This window comes from Desmodus rotundus, chromosome 9, assembly GCF_022682495.2.
Source record: "Desmodus rotundus isolate HL8 chromosome 9, HLdesRot8A.1, whole genome shotgun sequence".
In the NCBI taxonomy this organism is placed as follows: domain Eukaryota; kingdom Metazoa; phylum Chordata; class Mammalia; order Chiroptera; family Phyllostomidae; genus Desmodus; species Desmodus rotundus.
Window position 1 is genome coordinate 43,356,320 of NC_071395.1, and position 18,740 is coordinate 43,375,059.

Below are 18,740 nucleotides of genomic sequence, written 5' to 3' on the forward strand. Positions count from 1 at the left end.
GGAGGAGCTCAATGGTTTCATAAGGTGCACAAATTGTCACTCAGTGTCAGCAAAACGATATGCCGTTTCAAAAGGGAATTTCAAATTATTTCAGTTGGCGTTAAGTAGAAACATAAATACCACAAATACCACGGCATAAAGCAGTGAGAAGTCCCTCAGGCCACATTCCCATGTCCATACTCATAATCAAATGGCACACGCTCTGAAACCAGCACCATGTCTACATATTTATGCAAGACCATTGCCGTTAATCCCAGGAATGCAGAACCTTTGGTATTGCTGTCCATTGTTTAAATCCACACTTGAGCAGATCCTCAAGTCCTTAAGATGTATTAGATGGGGAAAAAGATGGTCGGTGATGACATCCCCATTCCCTGGGGCCCCTGCACTCCACAATGAAGACGTATGATCCACCCTAGTTCTCTATTTTTAAAGATTTTATTTACTTTCCTTCAGAAAAGGGGACAGAGGGAGAGAAACATCAAATTGTGGTTGCCTCTTGCTCATCTCCCATTGGGGACCCACCTGCAAGACAGGCATGTGCTCGAGACTGGGAATTGAAACAGCGACCCTTCAGCTTGCCAGGGCCACCCCAGATCCCTATTATCTCACCTGTCATTGTTTCCATACTTTCGACACCTGTTTTCTTAGAAACCAAAGCTTTCTCATTTAACCATCTCTCTTTTTGCACAAAAACACAAGTATCAGGAGTGGAAGAACTTTAAAAAAAAATTGTTATTCTAACAGGTGTCCAAGAATAAATATACCAAAGTTCCCATTTTCTCACTAATATGATTTGTGATTCTTACAACTTAGGTTAGGTATTCAGTCATCCTCATTCTTTCTGCCTTCTAAATAAAGATGATTATCATTACCCAAGATAGAATTAAGTTTGTTTCCTCACAGAAGCCAGTGCAAGTGTTGCTTCCTTGAATAGCAAATTATATATCTCAAACCCAAGAAATCCTTCTAAGTGTGCTGTTACTGTTACGCCCACAGTCATTCATGGTTTGTGGTCATTCTTATTATTAGCATTCATTTCATTGCATGTTTCTTTTACTACAGATATGATTTTGCTGGTCTTTGGCTGGAGAGGACTAAAAAAACATGATTGAAATTTTTAATATTATGAATGAATAAGAAAGTAGTCTCATGCCAACAGTTATAAGTGTAAAAAAAATAAAATTTGCCTGAGGAAAATATATCTATGTACATACAGGATAACTGTGACTCAGAATGTATAATGATTAAGTGGAAAAGACTACAGGTTGATCTGAAAATATATTATTACATGGGATATTTAAATATACACTCAGGAAATAAAAAAATAATAGTTTTTAGCATAAAAGTACTTGGAATAGTATTTCTTTAGAACATACAGAAGCATTTACTAGAGGAAAAATGCACAAGTTTAATCACATAAACCAAAGATCATTGAAATCACTGAGATTATGTTTAGCTGCCAGTAACCGCAAACATCCGGAATCTGCCTGAAATGGAGAAAGGACTGATTCTCACACAGAAGGACTGGCTCATAGAAGTCACTGCACAGTGTGGTAGGAGAACAAACTGTTTCGTAGCCCTTCTGCACTGAACCACTGTAGATGCCACAGTGGAATCGGAATCACAGAGTCAATGGTGGTATTAACAAGGTGATCACTCGTCAAAGTAGACCTAACACACATACAATCTAAAAAAGAGTGGTGTGCCCTTCAGAAAAGTCTCAACCACCACAGTCAACATTTGCAGCCTGGTGGGCTCAAATGGACTTGCAGGGAAGTCCAGCCTATGCTGCATGCTTAATGTTGAATTCTGAACAACTGTAAAGCTTACTCCTGAGATCCAATGGAAGTCAGGCAAGTAGGTGGTGGATGAGAGGATATTCTTGTTGGGAGGGCAGAGGTTGAGGGAAACAAACACACACGAAAGCTCCATGCTTCTGTCTGTCTCCTTTTATATAGTGGCTTTGAAACCAGTCTAATCCTATTTCACTTCTGCATTCAAGTTTCATGTAGGTTAGGCCTTGCTGGTTTCCAACATGCAAACATAAAGGCAATAGATTGTAGAAAATGTAGGTCACAGCATTACACATGTCATATAACAGAGTCAGGAAGTGTCATCTCCAAGACTAGATTTTATTGTCCTGTTACAGGTATTCTCTTCTAAATGCAGGCTTCATAGTCCAAATCCCAGCCAGAAGCAAGGACAAAAAGCAAGGGACAAGAGATGAAAATAATTCACATGGGACTATACTCTGTAACAAACTTGGCACACTGACAAATATGTGGCAAATATTTATTGAATAAAATAATACTGAATGTCAAGTGTCATTGAATAATTAAAAAACATTTATTGACAAGAAAATGGAGTAAAGCTCTTCAGGCCAATGAAAAGGCACTTTTCTGTTAAGAGTGAATATATATATATATATATATATATATATATATATATATATGGGTAAGGCATATTCATTCAATACTTGCTACAGGAAGCCAGATGGAAAATATGAACAAACTCCAAACCATCATTTTTTAAATGTTCCTTGATTTGCAGAACACTTAAAAATTACAGAAAAATTGAACCTACTTGCATATTAGTAAACACTTCCATTCACTCATAGATCTAACAGACTTCAATATAGAAATACAAAATGTTTAACTGACCGGAAGGGAAAAAATACCTATTCAACTTAGAAACTCTTGCTTACAGAGAATCTACAGAATTAATACCTCAATGCATACTTGCAAAAGTAAGTGGACTCCATACTACAGAAAATCACTGTAAGAATGAGTCAGTCACAATGACCGTGTGTGGCTAAACATTTATATTTCTTTCATGCTATGAATTAATTTGCACCAATCTTACATGTAGTAGTTTCTGTAATGTGATTTCCTCCCAGTGCAGTTTCGAGCTACTCTGAAAGTATTTATGAAAACTTTGTCTTCATTTTCAGTTGTACTGTATCTACCCAGTGTACATTCTCACATGGTGTTGTGGGGATGTGAGGCAAAGTGAAGGTTTTCCTACATTGCTTACATTCAGTAGAATTCTCTCTACTTGAAGTTTCTGTCACGGCTTTCCAAGGAAATGGGACAGCTGAAGGCTTTTCTGTGTTCTTTACATGTATACGACGGCTCTCCAGTGGGCATTCTTACGTCTTCCTCATATGCGTAGGCTTTCTCTTAGGTATGAGTTCTTTCATGATTTCCTAAAGAACTGGGACGAAGGAAAGTTTTCCTACAACCCTTACACTGACAGTTCTTTCACTCTTCATACTAAACTGGAAGATATGCTCTCTAACAGCCCTTACATTTACAGGCCCATCTCCAATCTGCACTATCACACGTGATTGCAGAGCTGAGTGATAAATGCAGGTTCTCCCACATTCTTTCCATTAACAGGGTTCATCTCTACAACGTGTTCTCACATGTTTACGGTAACTACTTGGGTAACCAAAGGCTTTACCACATTTTACACATTCGTAGGGTTTTTCTCCACTGTGTATTCTTTCGTGCATTTGACAGTACCTGCGACAACTGAAAGCTTTCCCACATTGCTTACATTGATATGGTTTCTTCCCACTATGAGTTTTTTCATGAATTTGAAAGTAACTGGGACGACTAAAGGCTTTCCCACATTGCTTACATTCATAGGGTTTCTCCCCAGAATGAGTTTTTTCATGATTTCTAAGAAAAGTGGGATAACGGAAAGCTTTACCACATTCCTTACATTCATGAGGCTTCTTTCCATCATGAGTTCTTTTATGTTTTCTAAGATATCTGAGTAAACTGAAGGCTTTACCGCATTCCTTACAATCATAGGGCTTTTCTCCCCTGTGTGTCATTTCATGACTTCGAAATTTTCTTGGACAAATGAAATCTCTCCCACACTCCTTACATTTAAAAGGCCCATCTCTGCTGTGCTTGATCATGTGTCTTTGAAATATGGTGAGAGAACTCCAGGCTTTGCCACACTTCTTACACTCATAGGGCTTCTCTCGAGTATGAGTTACTGCATGTCTACACAAGTTACTTGAATACCTGTAGGCTTTACCACATTTTGTACATTCATAGGGCTTTTCTGCGCGGTGTTTCTTTTCATGCACACGAATATATCGGCGCTGCTTGAAAGCTTTCCCACAGTCCTTACATTTATAAGGCTTCTCTTCATATTCCCGACACTGGTATAGTTTGGCTCCAGTGAGAGATCTTGTGTGGCTAGTAAAGGATAAAAGATGCATGAAGACTTGTGCACACAACCTGGATTTAGGTAGTTTTATTTCAGTAGCAGGTTTTTTCTTTTCATCATGGTTTGGAATCTGGCTGAAGGTTTCTCTACATTGACTACCTTCTTTCCTTTTATAGAGTCTCTCTACCATATGACTGCTGTAAAAATCAAAAGCATAACATTAATACTTTTTTATTAGTGATTTTATTTTTATTAACAGTATGACAATGACATTTTTACTATTTTCAAGGAAAGTGTAGGGTTTCTGCACATACTGTTTGAAGTGGCTATACTAGCTCTGAAAATAGCTCTGAAATTGGGCTTGATCATAGAGATTATAAAAACAGTAATATTCACTAGTGCTGTTTCTATGTACTCTTTCCAACTATACTTATTTATTTTTTATACACTAAACATCTAGGTCACATTTGAGAAAAATATTTTGATTAAAGTATTCTAAGAATCAGCAAATTTGAAAAGGGGCTCCTATGATTTGTTTGCGTGTGTTTCCCCCCCCCTTTAAAAATTTATTTATTTATTTATTTTTAGAGAGAGGGGAAGGGGGGAGAAAGAAGGGAGAGAAACATCAGTGCATGGTTATCTCTTGAGCGCCTCTGCTAGGGACCAGGTCTGTAATCCAGGCATGTGCCTTCACTGGGAATCGAGCTGGCAACCCTTGGTTCACAGGCCAGCACTCAAGCCACTGAGCCACACCAGCCAGAGCTCTTTGCCTGTTTTTAAAATATGATGACATATTACGATTCTCTCGTGGGACACTGCTTTCTCATATCAGGGTGACTCACCCAAGATTTCTCCCACATTTTTCATACTGATCTTCACTGTCACGGTCTTCCCATTTTTCTTCTAAAATACATGCTAGCAAAAGACATAAATTATTAAAGAATATGAAAAATTGTTAGATTTTAGGTCCACAATGAGCTGTGATCATGCCTAATTTAGTTATCTATGTATTTTCCTTCCACATTTCACTTCTTGAAACAGCACTGATGAACAAGCAACACTAGTTTTCTAACTGACTAAAAGGTAAGTAAGAAGTTGTCATCACTACCTACGGAAGCCAGGTTCCTGAAGGTTTCCTGCATCACATCTCTGTACAGTTTCTTCTGGGTCGGATTCAGGATAGCCCACTCCTCCATGGTGAACTTCACGTTAACATCTTCCAAGGCCACAGAGTCCTAGAACATCCCACACATGTGTACACAGGAGGGTGGGTGAGACAGACAGCACTGGGGATCTATACACAAATCATACAAGTTCGCATAGGACACGTGGTCCCCCACATTTATTCCATGACTTGGTTGTGAGACTAGTACTTATTAGCCACAACTCACTTCCTCAGGAAACACATTTAATTTATGTTACATTTTTACTGTGATCACTTCAAGTCTTCACTGCTCTCTAATGTCAGGGCACAGAGCTCTTTGAAGAAATTCTATGCAGACAAAAAATACTTCCAGTTTAAGCACATCAATTCCTTGTGAGAAAACTCTCATCTCCTTTCATACCACCATATGATGCAGCACCGCATGAAGCACACTGTCCCATCTGCATAAAGTTTCAATGAATATGAACGAAATAAAGACCTGGAAGCTATTTCGTCTATTCTTATCACCAAACACGAGAGACCAGGAGGTCTGTGGAAATTCCACTTGTAACAAAATGCAGCTGGCCATATTGTGCTGAAGTACTCCGGACCATTCGAAGTAGTCAGATTCACGTGGCGGAATGAAAATGTTGTGCAGGAGTGTGAATTATATTTTGTTCATATAATATTTATTACTGACTCCATTTGACCTTCTTTCATCTGTCTCACTTCATGGAGCTAGGAAGTTACCAATGTTAGGAGCTTAGGAATGAGGAAGGCAGGGCAATTTAGACCTCTGCAAAATTCCTATATTCGTGAGCCTCAGGGTCACTTCAGACCAGCTGGGGTTTTTCTTTGGTCAAACTATAAATAAAAGTTTATTTAGAAAGTCACAGAGGCAGAATAAGTGAGTCATAGAAGAAATGGGCTCAGGAAAGAAGTCACAGAAGCCAAAAAAGAGAGCCCTTGGAGCTTAGGAGAGAGTCAAGGACAACATGCCTGGGGGAAGGGGGCAGGAAAAGGCGTGGGTGTGTCCAAGGAGACAGCTGCCTCTTCACAATTTTTAGGACATGTAGCCACATATACTGAAATGGTAAGATCACACAAGAAAAGTCTTTCCATCAGAACTGTATCACCATAACCTGGGTTTTCACTTTGAGGAACAGCTTAACACTTGGCACTGGCAAGGGCCTTCACTGAAATCCACAATATTTTCATGCTGAATTGGCACATGATCACAAAATACATAAGGTGCTGGGGCAGGGGGTGGGGGGTTGGGTGGTACTGGAAATATCAGAGAAAACATCTTGTAAAGTACATGACTGTCTAACCACTATGTGTTACACCTAAAACTAATACAAAATAATATTGAATGTAAATTGCAACTGGAACTTAAATTGTAAGTGAAAGCATATACAGTGTTCATGGATAGAAAGAATTCATATCATTAAAATGTCCAAACTACCCAAAGCAATCTATCAATTTAATGCAACTCCTATCAAGATACCAATGACATATCTCACAGAACTAGAACAAATATTCCAAAAATTTATACGGAACCACAAAAGACACCAAATAGCCACAGTAATCTTGAGAAAGAACAAAGTTGGAGGAATCACACCATCTGATATCAAAATATAATACGAGTCCATATGATTACTATGGTACTAGCATAAAAACAGACACACAGATCAATGGAACAGAACAGAGAGCCCAGAAATAAACCCACATTTTTATGGTCAATTAATATTTGACAAAGGAGGCCAAAACATACAATGGGGTAAAGACAGTCTATTCAATAAAGATGTTGGACAGATACATGCAAAAACCATAAAAATCCTAGAGGTAAACATAGGCAGTAAAATTTTGGACATTTCTCACAGCAATATTTTTTCTGATAGATCTCCTCAGGCAAGGGAATACAAAAGAAAAAAACAAATGGGACCACATCAAACTAAAAAGTTTTTGCACAGCAAAAGAAACCATCAACAATATGAGAAGACAATTCACTGAATGAGAGAACATATATTCACCAATGATATATCTGATAAGGGGTTAATACCTCAAATTTTTAAAGTTATACAACTTAACACCCAAAACACCAAACAAGCCAATTAAAATAGGGGCAGAAGGGCTTGACCGGATTGGCTAAGGGGGGTTGGGTATTGTCCTGAAAACTGAAAGGTCACTGGTTTGATTCCTGGTCAGGGTACATGCCTGGGTTGTGGGCCAGGTCCCCATTTGAGAATGTGCAAGAGGCAACTGATCAATGTTTCGCAAGTCGATGTTCTCTTCCACTCTTTCTCCCTCCCTCCCCCTCTCTCGAAAAATAAATAAATAAAATCTTTAAAAAAAATGGGCAAAGGACCTAAAAGACAATTCTTGAAAGAGGACATACGGATGGCCAATAGGTATATGAAAAAATGCTCATTACTAATCATCAAAGAAATGCAAATGAAAACCACAATGAAATATCACCTCACACATCAATAAATCAACAACAAGAGTTGGTGAGGATGTGGAAAAAAGGGAACCCTTGTGCACTGTTGGGAATGCAGACTGGAGCAACGACTATGGAAAATAATACGGAGTTTCCTCAAAAAATTAAAAATGGAACTGCCTTATGATCCAGCAATTCCACTTCTGGGAATATATCCGAAGAAGCATGAAACATTAATGTGAAAGAGTATATGCACCCCCATGTTCATTGTAGCATTATTTACTACAGCCAACATTTAGAAGCAGCCCAAGTGACCATCAGTAAATGAATGGGTAAAAAGCTGTGGTACATTTACACAGTGTAATGCTACTCGGCTGTAAAACGGAAGGAAATCTTACCTTTTCTTTTTTTTAAAAGGTTTTATTTATTTTTAGTGAGAGGGGAAGGGAGGGAGGAAGAGAGGGAGAGCAACATTGATCTGTTGCCTCTCGCATGCTCCCAACTGGGGACTTGGCCTACAACCCAGGCCGTGCCATGACCAGGAATTGAACCAGTGACCTTTTGATTTGCTGACTGTACTCAATACACTGAGCCACTGCAGCCAGGGCGGAAATCTTAACTTTTAGACAGCATGGATGGACAAGGAGATTATTATGCTAAGTGAAATAAGGCAGTTAGAGAAAGATATGAGAGAAATACCATATGATTTCACTTATATGTGGAATTTAATGGGCAAAATAAACAAACAAAATAGAAACAGACTCGTAGATAGGGAGAACAGAGTGACAGCTGTCAGATGGGGTGGGGTTAGGGGGCTAGGTGAAAAAGAAGAAGGGATTTAGAAAAAAGAAATAGCCCTGGCTGGTGTGGCTCAGGGGTTGAGTGCCAGCCTGGGAATCAAAGGGTCACCAGTGCGATTCCCAGCCTAGGGCACATGCCTGGGTTGCAGACCAGGTCCCCAGTAGGGGGCGCAAGAAAGGCAACCACACATTGATGTTTCTCTCCCTCCCTTCCCCTCTCTCAAAAAATAAATAAAATCTTTTTTTTTAAAAGAAAGAACTCCCCCCCCCAAAAAAAAATCTCAAGACACAGACAACTGTATGGTGATTACCAGAGGGAAAGGAGATAAGGGACAGTAGAAGAGGGTAATGGGTTGGGGGGATAGATAAATGGTGATGGAAGGAAACTTGACTTTGGGTGGTAAACAAACAATACAATATACAGATGATGTATTAGAGAATCTGACACTTGAAACTTACATAATTTTATTAACCAATGTCATCCCAGTAAATTGAATAAAAGTTTTTTTAAAAACAAAAAAAAAGTTTATCCTCACCTGAGGACATGCTTATTGATTCTTTCTATCTATCTATCTATCTATCTATCTATCCATCCATCCATCCTTAATCCTCACTGAAGGATATTTTTTCATTGTTTTTAGCAAGAAGGGAAGGGAGGGAGAACAACATTGGCATGAGAAACATTGATTGGTTGCCCTTACAAATACTAATCTAAAAATTTTAAATGTGCCTGAGAATGTAAATACATTCATCTCAGACCTTGAATTTCTCTTGCCTAAAAAGAAATATCTCTATTTGCTTTCACAATGTTCTTGCTTCTTCCACCTTGTATCTCAATTAATTGACATTTTCAGAACCCAAGTTCTCAGGGAAACTGGGGCACTATTCAGTGGATAAAGTATCCAAATGAAAGGAACAAGTTTGGAATCAGCTCGGATGAGCAGCCTGCTTCCCACAGGGCAGAAGGAAAGTCACTTTTAGAAGGTTCCACTTCTACACTCTCCAGGTTGAGACAGAACCCCTGAAGTGGGTCAGTCCCTGGGGACAAAGAGGGAAGGACACCTGAGTAGCCCCAGGAGTGAACTCTGGGAACTACAATACCCTCCTCTCCCAGGGAATAGTGGAAACACTCCCTCTCTCAGGCTTCAGCTCACAGCAAAGAAACACTCAGCTGGATTCAGTGTTAGGTTCTGACCCAAATGAACTCCAAGTTCACAGACCCTAACTGCAGACACAGGCTTCTGACTTTCATAGGAAAGCTGGGGTTCACGAATTACACTCTGAGTGCACCCACACTGTGGATGCAAAACTCCAATCTATGTCTAAAAACAGGCTCAGGAGAGCCACAACTAAAACCTCAGAAAGACCATTCTCCTCCTCCCCCACGTGCACATACACACCAGCTTCCCGGGGCTGCAGCTTCTCAGTGTACACACTCCTTCGATGGGGAGTGTGAGCAGGTAGGACACCTGCAGAGGGAGGCTCCCCAGGTAGAACCACTGGGCCTTCAAGTACTTCCCTGTGCAGGTTCAAGGTGGAGGGGTTTTTCCTTAGCTTAAAGTAACTGGCCTCAGGCCTCTGCTCCCCACTGAAGTTGCTCTGAACCACCATTGACAATTTAAATGACATAAAGCCGGTGTTTGAACAATCAGCAATTATAAGGCACTTTTTTTGTTTGTTTTAAAAATTTTTTTGATATATTTATTGATTATGCTATTACAGTTGTCCCTTTTCTGCCCCTTCACTCAACTCCATCCTGCCCACCCCCTCCCTCCCACATTCCCCACCTATAGTTCATGTCCATGGGTCATACTTATAAGTTCTTTGGCTTCCACATTTCCTACACTATTCTTACCCTCCCCCTGTCTATTTTCCACCTATCATCTATGCTACTTATTCTCTGTACCTTTCCCCCCTCTCTCCCCCTCCCAATCCCCTATTGATAACCCTCTATGTGATCTCCATTTGTGTGGTTCTGTTTCTGTTCCAGTTGTTTGCTTAGTTTTCTTTTGTTTTGGTTTTAGGTGTGGTTGTTTATAACTGGGAGTTTGCTGTAATTTTTACTGTTCATATTTTTATCTTCTTTTTCTTAGGTAAGTCCCTTTAACATTTCATATAATAAGGGCTTGGTGATGATGAACTTCTTTAACTTGACCTTATCTGAGAAGCACTTTATCTTCCCTTCCATTCTAAATGATAGCTTTGCTGGATACAGTAGTCTTGGATGTAGGCCCTTGCCTTTCATGACTTGGAATACTTCTTGCCAGTCTCTTCTTGCCTGTAAGGTCTCTTTGGAGAAATCAGCTGACAGTCTTATGGGAAGTCCTTTGTAGGTAACTGTCTCCTTTTCTCTTGCTGCTTCTAAGATTCTCTCCTTCTGTTTCATCTTGGGTAATGTAATTATGATGTGCCTTGGTGTGTTCCTCCTTGGGTCCAGCTTCTTTGGGACTCTCTGAGCTTCCTGGACTTCCTGGAAGTCTATTTCCTTTGCCAGATGAGGGAAGTTCTCCTTCATTATTTGTTCAAATAAGTTTTCAATTTTTTGTTCTTCCTCTTCTCCTTCTGGCATCCCTATAATTCGGATGTTGGAACGTTTCAAGATGTCCTGGAGGTTCCTAAGCCTCTCCTCATTTTTCTGAATTCTTGTTTCTTCATTCTCTTCTGGTTGGATGTTTCTTTCTTCCTTCTGGTCCATACCGTTGATTTGAATTCCAGTTTCCTTCGCATCACTTTGTTTCTCTTAGCGTAGGCTTCATTTTTTCATCTAGTTTTCGAACAAATTCAACCAATTCTGTGAGCGTCTTAATAACCAGTGTTTTGAACTGTGCATCCGATAGGTTGGCTATCTCTTCCTCGCTTAGTTGTATTTTTTCTGAAGCTTTGAAGTGTTCTGTCCTTTGGGCCTTTATTATTATTTTTTTTGTCTTGGTGTGTCTGTTACTTAATGGGGCAGAGCCTTAGGTGTTCACCGAGGTGGGGTAATGCTGGTCGCTGCGCTGTGACGCTGTACGTGGGGGAGGGGCCGAGAGGGAGTAATGGCGCCCGCTTCACTCTCCACCGGATTTCAGCCACTCCCTCCGCTACCCACAATCAAACTGGGCCCCTCTGGTGCTGGTTCCCGAGTGGGTGGGCTTGTGCACACTCTAGGCCCCTGTGGGTCTCTCCAACGACCTCTCCTGTGAGGCTGGGAGTCTCTCCTGCTGCCGCCCCAACCCTCACGGGCGTTTTTAATCAGAGGTTTGAGGGTTTATTTCCCCGCGCTGGAGCCCTGGGTTACGCTGTCTGCTTTGCTCCCCGCGGTTCTTCCCGGTTTACCTGTGCGAGAGTGTGGGGCCGTGGGTTGCTACCCGCCGCTCTGCCTGCCCCGTTCTCTGCCACTCTGAGTCCAGCCGTCTCGGTTTATCTGTGTGCAAATGTGGGGCCGCAGGGTCTGCTAGTGGTCAGACTGCCTGCCCTGTTGGTCCTACACTCTGCCAGTCTCAGTCCCTCCACGGCCACGAGAGTCCTTTCTGTCCTGGTGCCCATCTCCGCCCCTCCTACTGGTCTGGATGTATGTTTCTTTTTTATCTCCTTGGTGTCGGACTTCCTTGCCGTTTGATTTTCTGTCAGTTCTGGTTGTGCGAGGAGGTGCAGTGTGTCTACCTATGCCGCCATCTTGGTTCTCCAATTATAAGGCACTTTGCTAGCTCAACAAGAAAATCCACAAGACTGCATTGCCAATATATATATGTTAATTAATTATAGTTTCCATAGCAAGATTTTGTTTTATAAGTTATCAATCATACTTCAACACCTCTGGCCTAAGCCCTGAAAATCCATTTGACTCACCCAAAATAAAAGAATAGACCTTTTAATATCCCTATGCACACTGGAAGAAAAAAGGGAAACAAGAATTTAACACATGCAATGTAACAATGAAATACTTTACTTTTCCTGTAAGTCACCTTTCTCTGGAATCCTTGGAAATATTTTATACTGTGTTTCCAGTTGTAGTGATTAAATAAATTTTTACTCATTGAAAACCTAAGACTAAAATAAAGTGGATAAATGTTTTAAGGTGACAAACTCAGGGAGAGGCAGTGCTGATCTAAAACACTTAGGAAAATTATACAAGAGGAACCTCTACCCAAAGGACTTCCCATAGGATGTCTTTGCCCGGGAAAGATCCTGGAAAGAGAGGTACAAAGATTTTATGCCAAGTAGTTCCAGGTGGTTATTGGTTACTGTTCTCTCACATATAATATCCACACGCACAAACCTTTTAAAAAACAGTCATTCACTGACTGTGGGAAAATAATAAACAATTAAAATACTGAGTCTGTTTTATTTAAAAGGAGACAACAGGCTGACAATGGACCACTTGTGCTAAGTCACATGACCACAACCAAAATTTAATACAGTCATATAACTGAGCCACGTAACAATGTATGGCCAACAACAGACCACATACAGGATGGTGGTCCCATAAGATTATAATGGATTTGAAAAACTCCTATCACCTAGTGATGTCATACCCATCATAACATCATAGGGCAATGCATTACTCAGATGTTTATAGTGATGCTGGTGTAAAAAAGCTTACTCTGCTGCCAGGGCTAGAAAAGTATAGCATATACAGTTATGTACAGTACATAATACTTGATAATAAATGACCATGTTACTGGTTTACATATTTATAATACTATACTTCAGGGGTGTCCAACCTTTTGGTGTGTCTGGGCCACCCTGAAAGAAGAGTTGTCTTGGGCCACATATTAAATACACAAACACTAATTAAAACTGATGTGAGGGAAAAAAAAACAACGGTTTTACGTAAATTTACAATTTTGTGTTGGGCCACATTCAAAGCCAGCCTGGGCCTTATGAGGCCCACTGGCTGGACAGTTTTTCTCTTCATTTTAAAATGTATTCTTTCTACTTATCAAACATTTTTTTGGGAAAACAGTATGCTGTTTTATATAGGCAGCAGCCTCACAGATCTCGTGTTCACTTTGTCTTTTTCTTTTAATTTTTAAAATTCTATTTATTTATTTATTTTTAGAGAGGGAAAGGGAGGGAGGGAAACATCAATGTGTGGTTGCCTCTCATTCGACCCCTACTGGGGACCTGGCCTGCAACCCAGGCATGTGTCCTGACTGGGAATCAAACTAGTGACCCTTTGGTTCGCAGGCTGGCACTCAATCTACTGAGTCACACCAGGCAGGGCTAATTTTAATTAAAATTGTATTTTAATCATGTGATTAAAATGTATATTTATTATATTTCGATCATATTTTATTTAATAATATTTTATTGATTATGCTATTACAGTTGTCCTGGTTTCCCCTATTTGCCCCCTCCACCCAGTGCCCCCTACTCCCTCAGGCAATCCCTCTGCCCCCACTGTTCATGTCCATGGGTCATGCATATAAGTTCTTTGGCTACTCCCTTTCCTATACTGTACTTTACATCCCCATGGCTATTCTCTAACTACCTATTTGTACTTCTTAATCCCCTCACCTCTTTACCCATTTTCCCACACCCCCTTCCCATATGGCAACCTTCCGGTAACTAACTTCTCTTGCTTTTAAGAGTCTTTCTTTATCTTTAACCTTTGGCACTTTAATTATGTGTCTTGCAGTATTCCTCTTTGCATCCATCATAATTGGGACTCTCTGTGCTTCCTGGACTTGCATGTCTATTTCCTTCACCAAATTAGGGAAGTTTTCTTTTACTACTTTTTGTATAGATTTCCAATTTCTCTTCTTCTTGCCCCCCTAGGATGTGAATGTTGGACCTCTTGAAGTTGTCCCAGAGGCTGTTTATACTATCCTCACTTTTTTTTGGATTTTTTTTTCTTCTTTTTGTTCTGTGTGGTTTTTTGCTCCTTTGTGTTCCAAGTCATTGATTTGATTCTTGGCTTCATCCATTCTACTGTTGTTTCCCTGTAAATTGTTCTTTATTACAATTAGTGTATCCTTCCTTTCTGACTGGATCTTTTTTATGCTGTTGAGGTCCTCACTAAGTTCCTTGAGCATCCTCATAAACATGCTCAAATATAAACAGTGTTTTGAACTCTGCATCTGATAGATTGCTTATCTGTTTCATTTAGCTCTTTTTCTGGAGTTTTTATTTGTTCTTTCATTTGGGCCATGTATCTTTGTCTCACTGTTTTGGCAGCCTCCCCGTGTTTGTTTCCATGTATTTGGTAGAGCTGCTTTGACTCTGCATCTTGGTAGTGTGGCCTAATGTAGTAAGTGTCCTGTAGGGTCCAGTGGCACAGCCTTCCCTATCACCCAAGCTGGGTACTCAAGGTGTGCCTTCATGTGGGCTGAGTACACCCTCCTCTTGTAGTTGAGCTTTGGTTGCTGTTGGCAGATCAATGGGAGGTAGTTACCCAGGCCAGTCAGCTGCAAGGATTGGCTGTGATCACTGACCATCAACCTCTACCCTCCATGGAGATTCAGCTGTGCAGGGGCAGGGTGGTGGTCTATAGTTCTCCACTGTGTGTTGGCCCTGGGGTTTCCCAAGTGGTGCAGGACAAGGTCAGTCCCCATCTGTGTTTTTCCTGGGGCACCCTGCCTGAGCTGTAAAGCAATCTGAGATGGCTGCTACTTGTGCTAGGCTTGGAGATTCTCAGGTGAAGCCAAGCTGTGATTATAATCTGGCTGCCACTGGGGCTCACTGAAGCCAGCTATTGTTTATTTGATAGACTTTAGGAGCCAAAACCAGCCATTCTTATGGAAAAACAACTTGGCCCATAAGTTGGGTGGGGTAGAGCCTCTATGGATCTCCAAGGTGGGTCACACAGTGCTAGTCAGGTTGATGGAGTCTCAGATATGGCATCAGCCTACTGGCTTTGGGGGGAGAGGGCACAGCAAAGGGACAATGGCCTGTGCTCGCCCCAATGCCAGACACACTTCAGTTTCTCCCTGTGTAGTACTGGTGCCCTTCTAGCTGCCACCCTGGTGCTGGAGCTCAGAGGGAGTGAGTCTTAGTAGATGAGTCTGTGTGTGGGTTCCCCAGGAGGAACTGATTAGGGCTCTAGCAGCTTCCTTCACCGACTCAACCCCCACTGGTTTTCACAGCCAGAAATTGCGAGGACCTATCTTCCTGGCACTGGAATCCTGGGTTGGGTGTCCTGGTGTGGGTCTGGGACCCCTCACCCTTGAGATATCCCTCCTGAATTTTTATCCACATGGGTGTGGGGTCAGCTTGTTCCACCTCCGTGCCCCTCCTACCAGTCTGGATGGATGTGGTTTCCTCAATTCTGTAATTGTCAGACTTCAATTCAACTCAATTTTGTAGTTGCCAGACATCCATTCAACTCCATTTCTGATGTTCCTGAGTGACAGTTCTATATTTTAGTTGTAATTTTGATGTGATTGTGCGAAGAGGTGAGCCATGTCTGCCTATGTCGCCATCTTGACCAGAAGCCTGCTGTGCCTTTTGATTGTATCATTTTCTCCTGTGCTTGATTTAATCTGTTGTTTTTATAAGTTTAGTGGCCTAAGCATACAGTGTTATAAAGTCTGCAGTAGTGTACAGTAATGTCCTTGGACTTCATCCTCACTCACCAATCACTGACTCAGGCAGTGCAACCTCTAGTCCTGTAAGCTCCATTTATCCTAAGTGCCTATAAAGGTGTAGCATTTTTATTTTGTACACTATATTCTTACTGTACCTTTTCTATGTTTAGACTCACAAATACATACTTATTGCATTACAATTGCCTACAGTATTCAGTACAGTAACATGCTGTATCGGTTTGTATCCTAGGGATAATAGACTATACCACATAGCCTAGGGGTGTATTAGGCAACACCATGGTATTTTTTAAATTTTATTTGTTATTGATTTTAGAGAGACAGAGGAAGGGGTAGGGAGAGGGAGAGAGAGACAGAGAGAAACACTGTTGTCCCACTTATTTATACAGTCGTTGGCTGCTTCTTGTATGTGCCCTGTGACCAGGGATGGAACCTGCAACCTTGATCAGCCTTGGTCAGGATGATGCTCTAACCAACTGAGCACGAGGACAGGGCTACACCATGTGAGTCTGTATTTGAACTCAAAACAACAAAACTGCCTAAGGATGTACTTCCCAGGTTAAGGGGTGTATGACTATTTCATTGCAGTTTCAACCTCTCCCAGGAAAACAATTTTAATCAATTTTAATTCCAATCAGCCTGGAATTTCCTGATGGACACTAACCTGCTTAGTAAGACTCGCTGTTCCTTCTCCTAAGGAAAGGTGATCTTACCTAAAACAATCCTTTCCTCTTTTCCTAATAACCTCTTAAATTGCATTTCTGCCTATAAAAGCCTTCCATTTTGTACAGTTCCTGGGAGATTCTATTTACTAGATAGGATGCTACTTGATTCATGAATGGGAAATAAAGCCGATTATTTCTTCAAATTTACTCAGTTGATTAATTTTTTTAACAGTTTGAAATGCACCACAAAAACGAATAGTCGATAACGACCCGGTATATAAGAGAGGCAAGATGGCGTTTGGGAATTCGGGGGAGAGACTGGAAATGCGGGCATCTGTCGCACAGCTAGGCCTTGGGGACAGGTGGTGGATTTGAGACCCTGCTCCACGAACATGAAAACTCAGGAGAAAACCGGTTCTCTCGGGAAGAAAGGAGGGATAAGGAACCTCACAAGACCACAGCTCCTTCCATGCACAAACCCCGGAAACCGAGTCAACAACGTCCCTAATAAACCTCCACACGGTCACCCCACCAACCGGGGAGACTCGGCAACGCGGACGCACAGCAGTCCAGAGACGCTGCGGGGCCGTAGTCACTGAGAGTAGGGATAGGTCGGGTGCCCGGAGTCACGGCTGCCGGCCCAGCGCCCACACTGCGAGCCCCAGGGGACTGAGGTAGGAGCCGAGCCCCCAGGGACTTGGATCCGTAGACTCCAGAACGGCCGTGGAGAGACCGTCCCGACAAGGCAATTCGACCAGCCCGTCCTCCCGGGATCTGCACCCGGCCGCACACTCACCATTTCTAGGTTTTTCTCTGTCTCCCTGAGTCCTTCCTACAAGTCCCACAACCAGTAAAGATCACAGCTCGACAGAGGAGGGCAGAGACACGTGGAGCCTTAGGGACCAGAGAGAAGCGACCCCCGCAGCTTAGGCATCGCTGGCGAGCAGGACTTCCGGGTGGCAGCGGAGCGTAGCCCCACCCACCCGCCCCAGCAGCTCCAGAGCTGACGGACAGTTCCCAAGGCAACGCCCCTAGTGCTAGAGTTGCAGCCGCCAGAGCCCCAACAGCCAGAACTCATCCCCTGCAGAGACGTTTGCACTGAAAACGAAGTGCTGAAAGTCCACCAGGCAACTGTGATCCTTCGGTGCAGACACTGACACTAAAAGGCACCTCACTGCATGCAATAATTAATATGACTCCATTCGATCTTTGTCAGCATTTGGGGTCGGACGTGCGGTTTTGCCAAAAAGATGCACAGGCTCAGATACCAGGGATGCGATCCGTGGGGAGCCTTCCAGAACGTCAGTCAGATTCCGGAAAAGTGCCTTGAACCCAAGAACAAGTCATCATTTCTGGGGGGAAATATGACTTTGGGTATTTACGGAGTGTTTCTGACATGAAAACATTTCCTGTGCAAGAGAATACAAACAGGTGGTTATGTTTTCTCAATGGTGACTCAAGCACTCTCCGAGGTCCTCAGCCACCCCTTACTTGCTGTTACACTATTTGATCCCTAAATAATGAGATTTACCAGAAAACTGGGTTCCGTCTAAATAATTATCCCCAATAGGTGAGTGTGTGATGCTAGCATAATGTTTCCTCCGACAACGATGGCATCCCCCCTGCCAGGCACCCTCTCCATACAGTAGGCACAGGAACCGTTTCCGGCCATCTCCTCTCCATTCCTGGAGGAACGCTCGCCCTTAGTATCCTCTGAGACCAAGTCCACCCAAACTGCAGCAATAACTCATCATGCCTGGGGACACAGAAGAAACCCTGGAGGCCATCGGACACATGGAGCCCGAGGCACAGAGCCAAAGAGCCTCAGGTGATCTCAGTGGAGAGAGAGACAAGGAGGGCTCAGGCTGCAGCCAGTACTCGTCACACACGGTGGGCCGCCGCCGGGAGCAGCAGCATCACGTCACCCTGCACGGTGGGAAGGAAAGTCTGTGGATATTTGGCATAAAGAATTGGCAA

At 42.2% G+C, this 18,740-nt stretch overlaps 1 protein-coding gene across 1 annotated transcript; it reads right to left on the reverse strand.

Moving 5' to 3' along the window:
- Positions 1 to 1,981: 1,981 nt before the first annotated feature.
- On the reverse strand, positions 1,982 to 17,726 carry LOC112301372 (zinc finger protein 490). Its single transcript, XM_045192587.2, has 4 exons — positions 17,560 to 17,726; positions 5,297 to 5,423; positions 5,031 to 5,103; positions 1,982 to 4,385 (listed from the first exon to the last, which is right to left on the reverse strand). The coding sequence occupies exons 1-4, from the start codon at positions 17,560 to 17,562 to the stop codon at positions 3,395 to 3,397; spliced, it is 1,194 nt and encodes a 397-aa protein (XP_045048522.2). The 5' UTR covers positions 17,563 to 17,726; the 3' UTR covers positions 1,982 to 3,394.
- Positions 17,727 to 18,740: the final 1,014 nt, after the last annotated feature.

Bases quoted from the DNA above. Each gene is read 5' to 3' on its own strand.
- LOC112301372 (XM_045192587.2), bottom strand. The intron at 5,104-5,296 runs GTAGTGATGACA...GTCTTTTGCTAG, and splicing joins CAGGAACCTGGCTTCCGTAG to CATGTATTTTAGAAGAAAAA. The intron at 4,386-5,030 runs GTGAGTCACCCT...TGATTTTTACAG, and splicing joins AAATGTGGGAGAAATCTTGG to CAGTCATATGGTAGAGAGAC.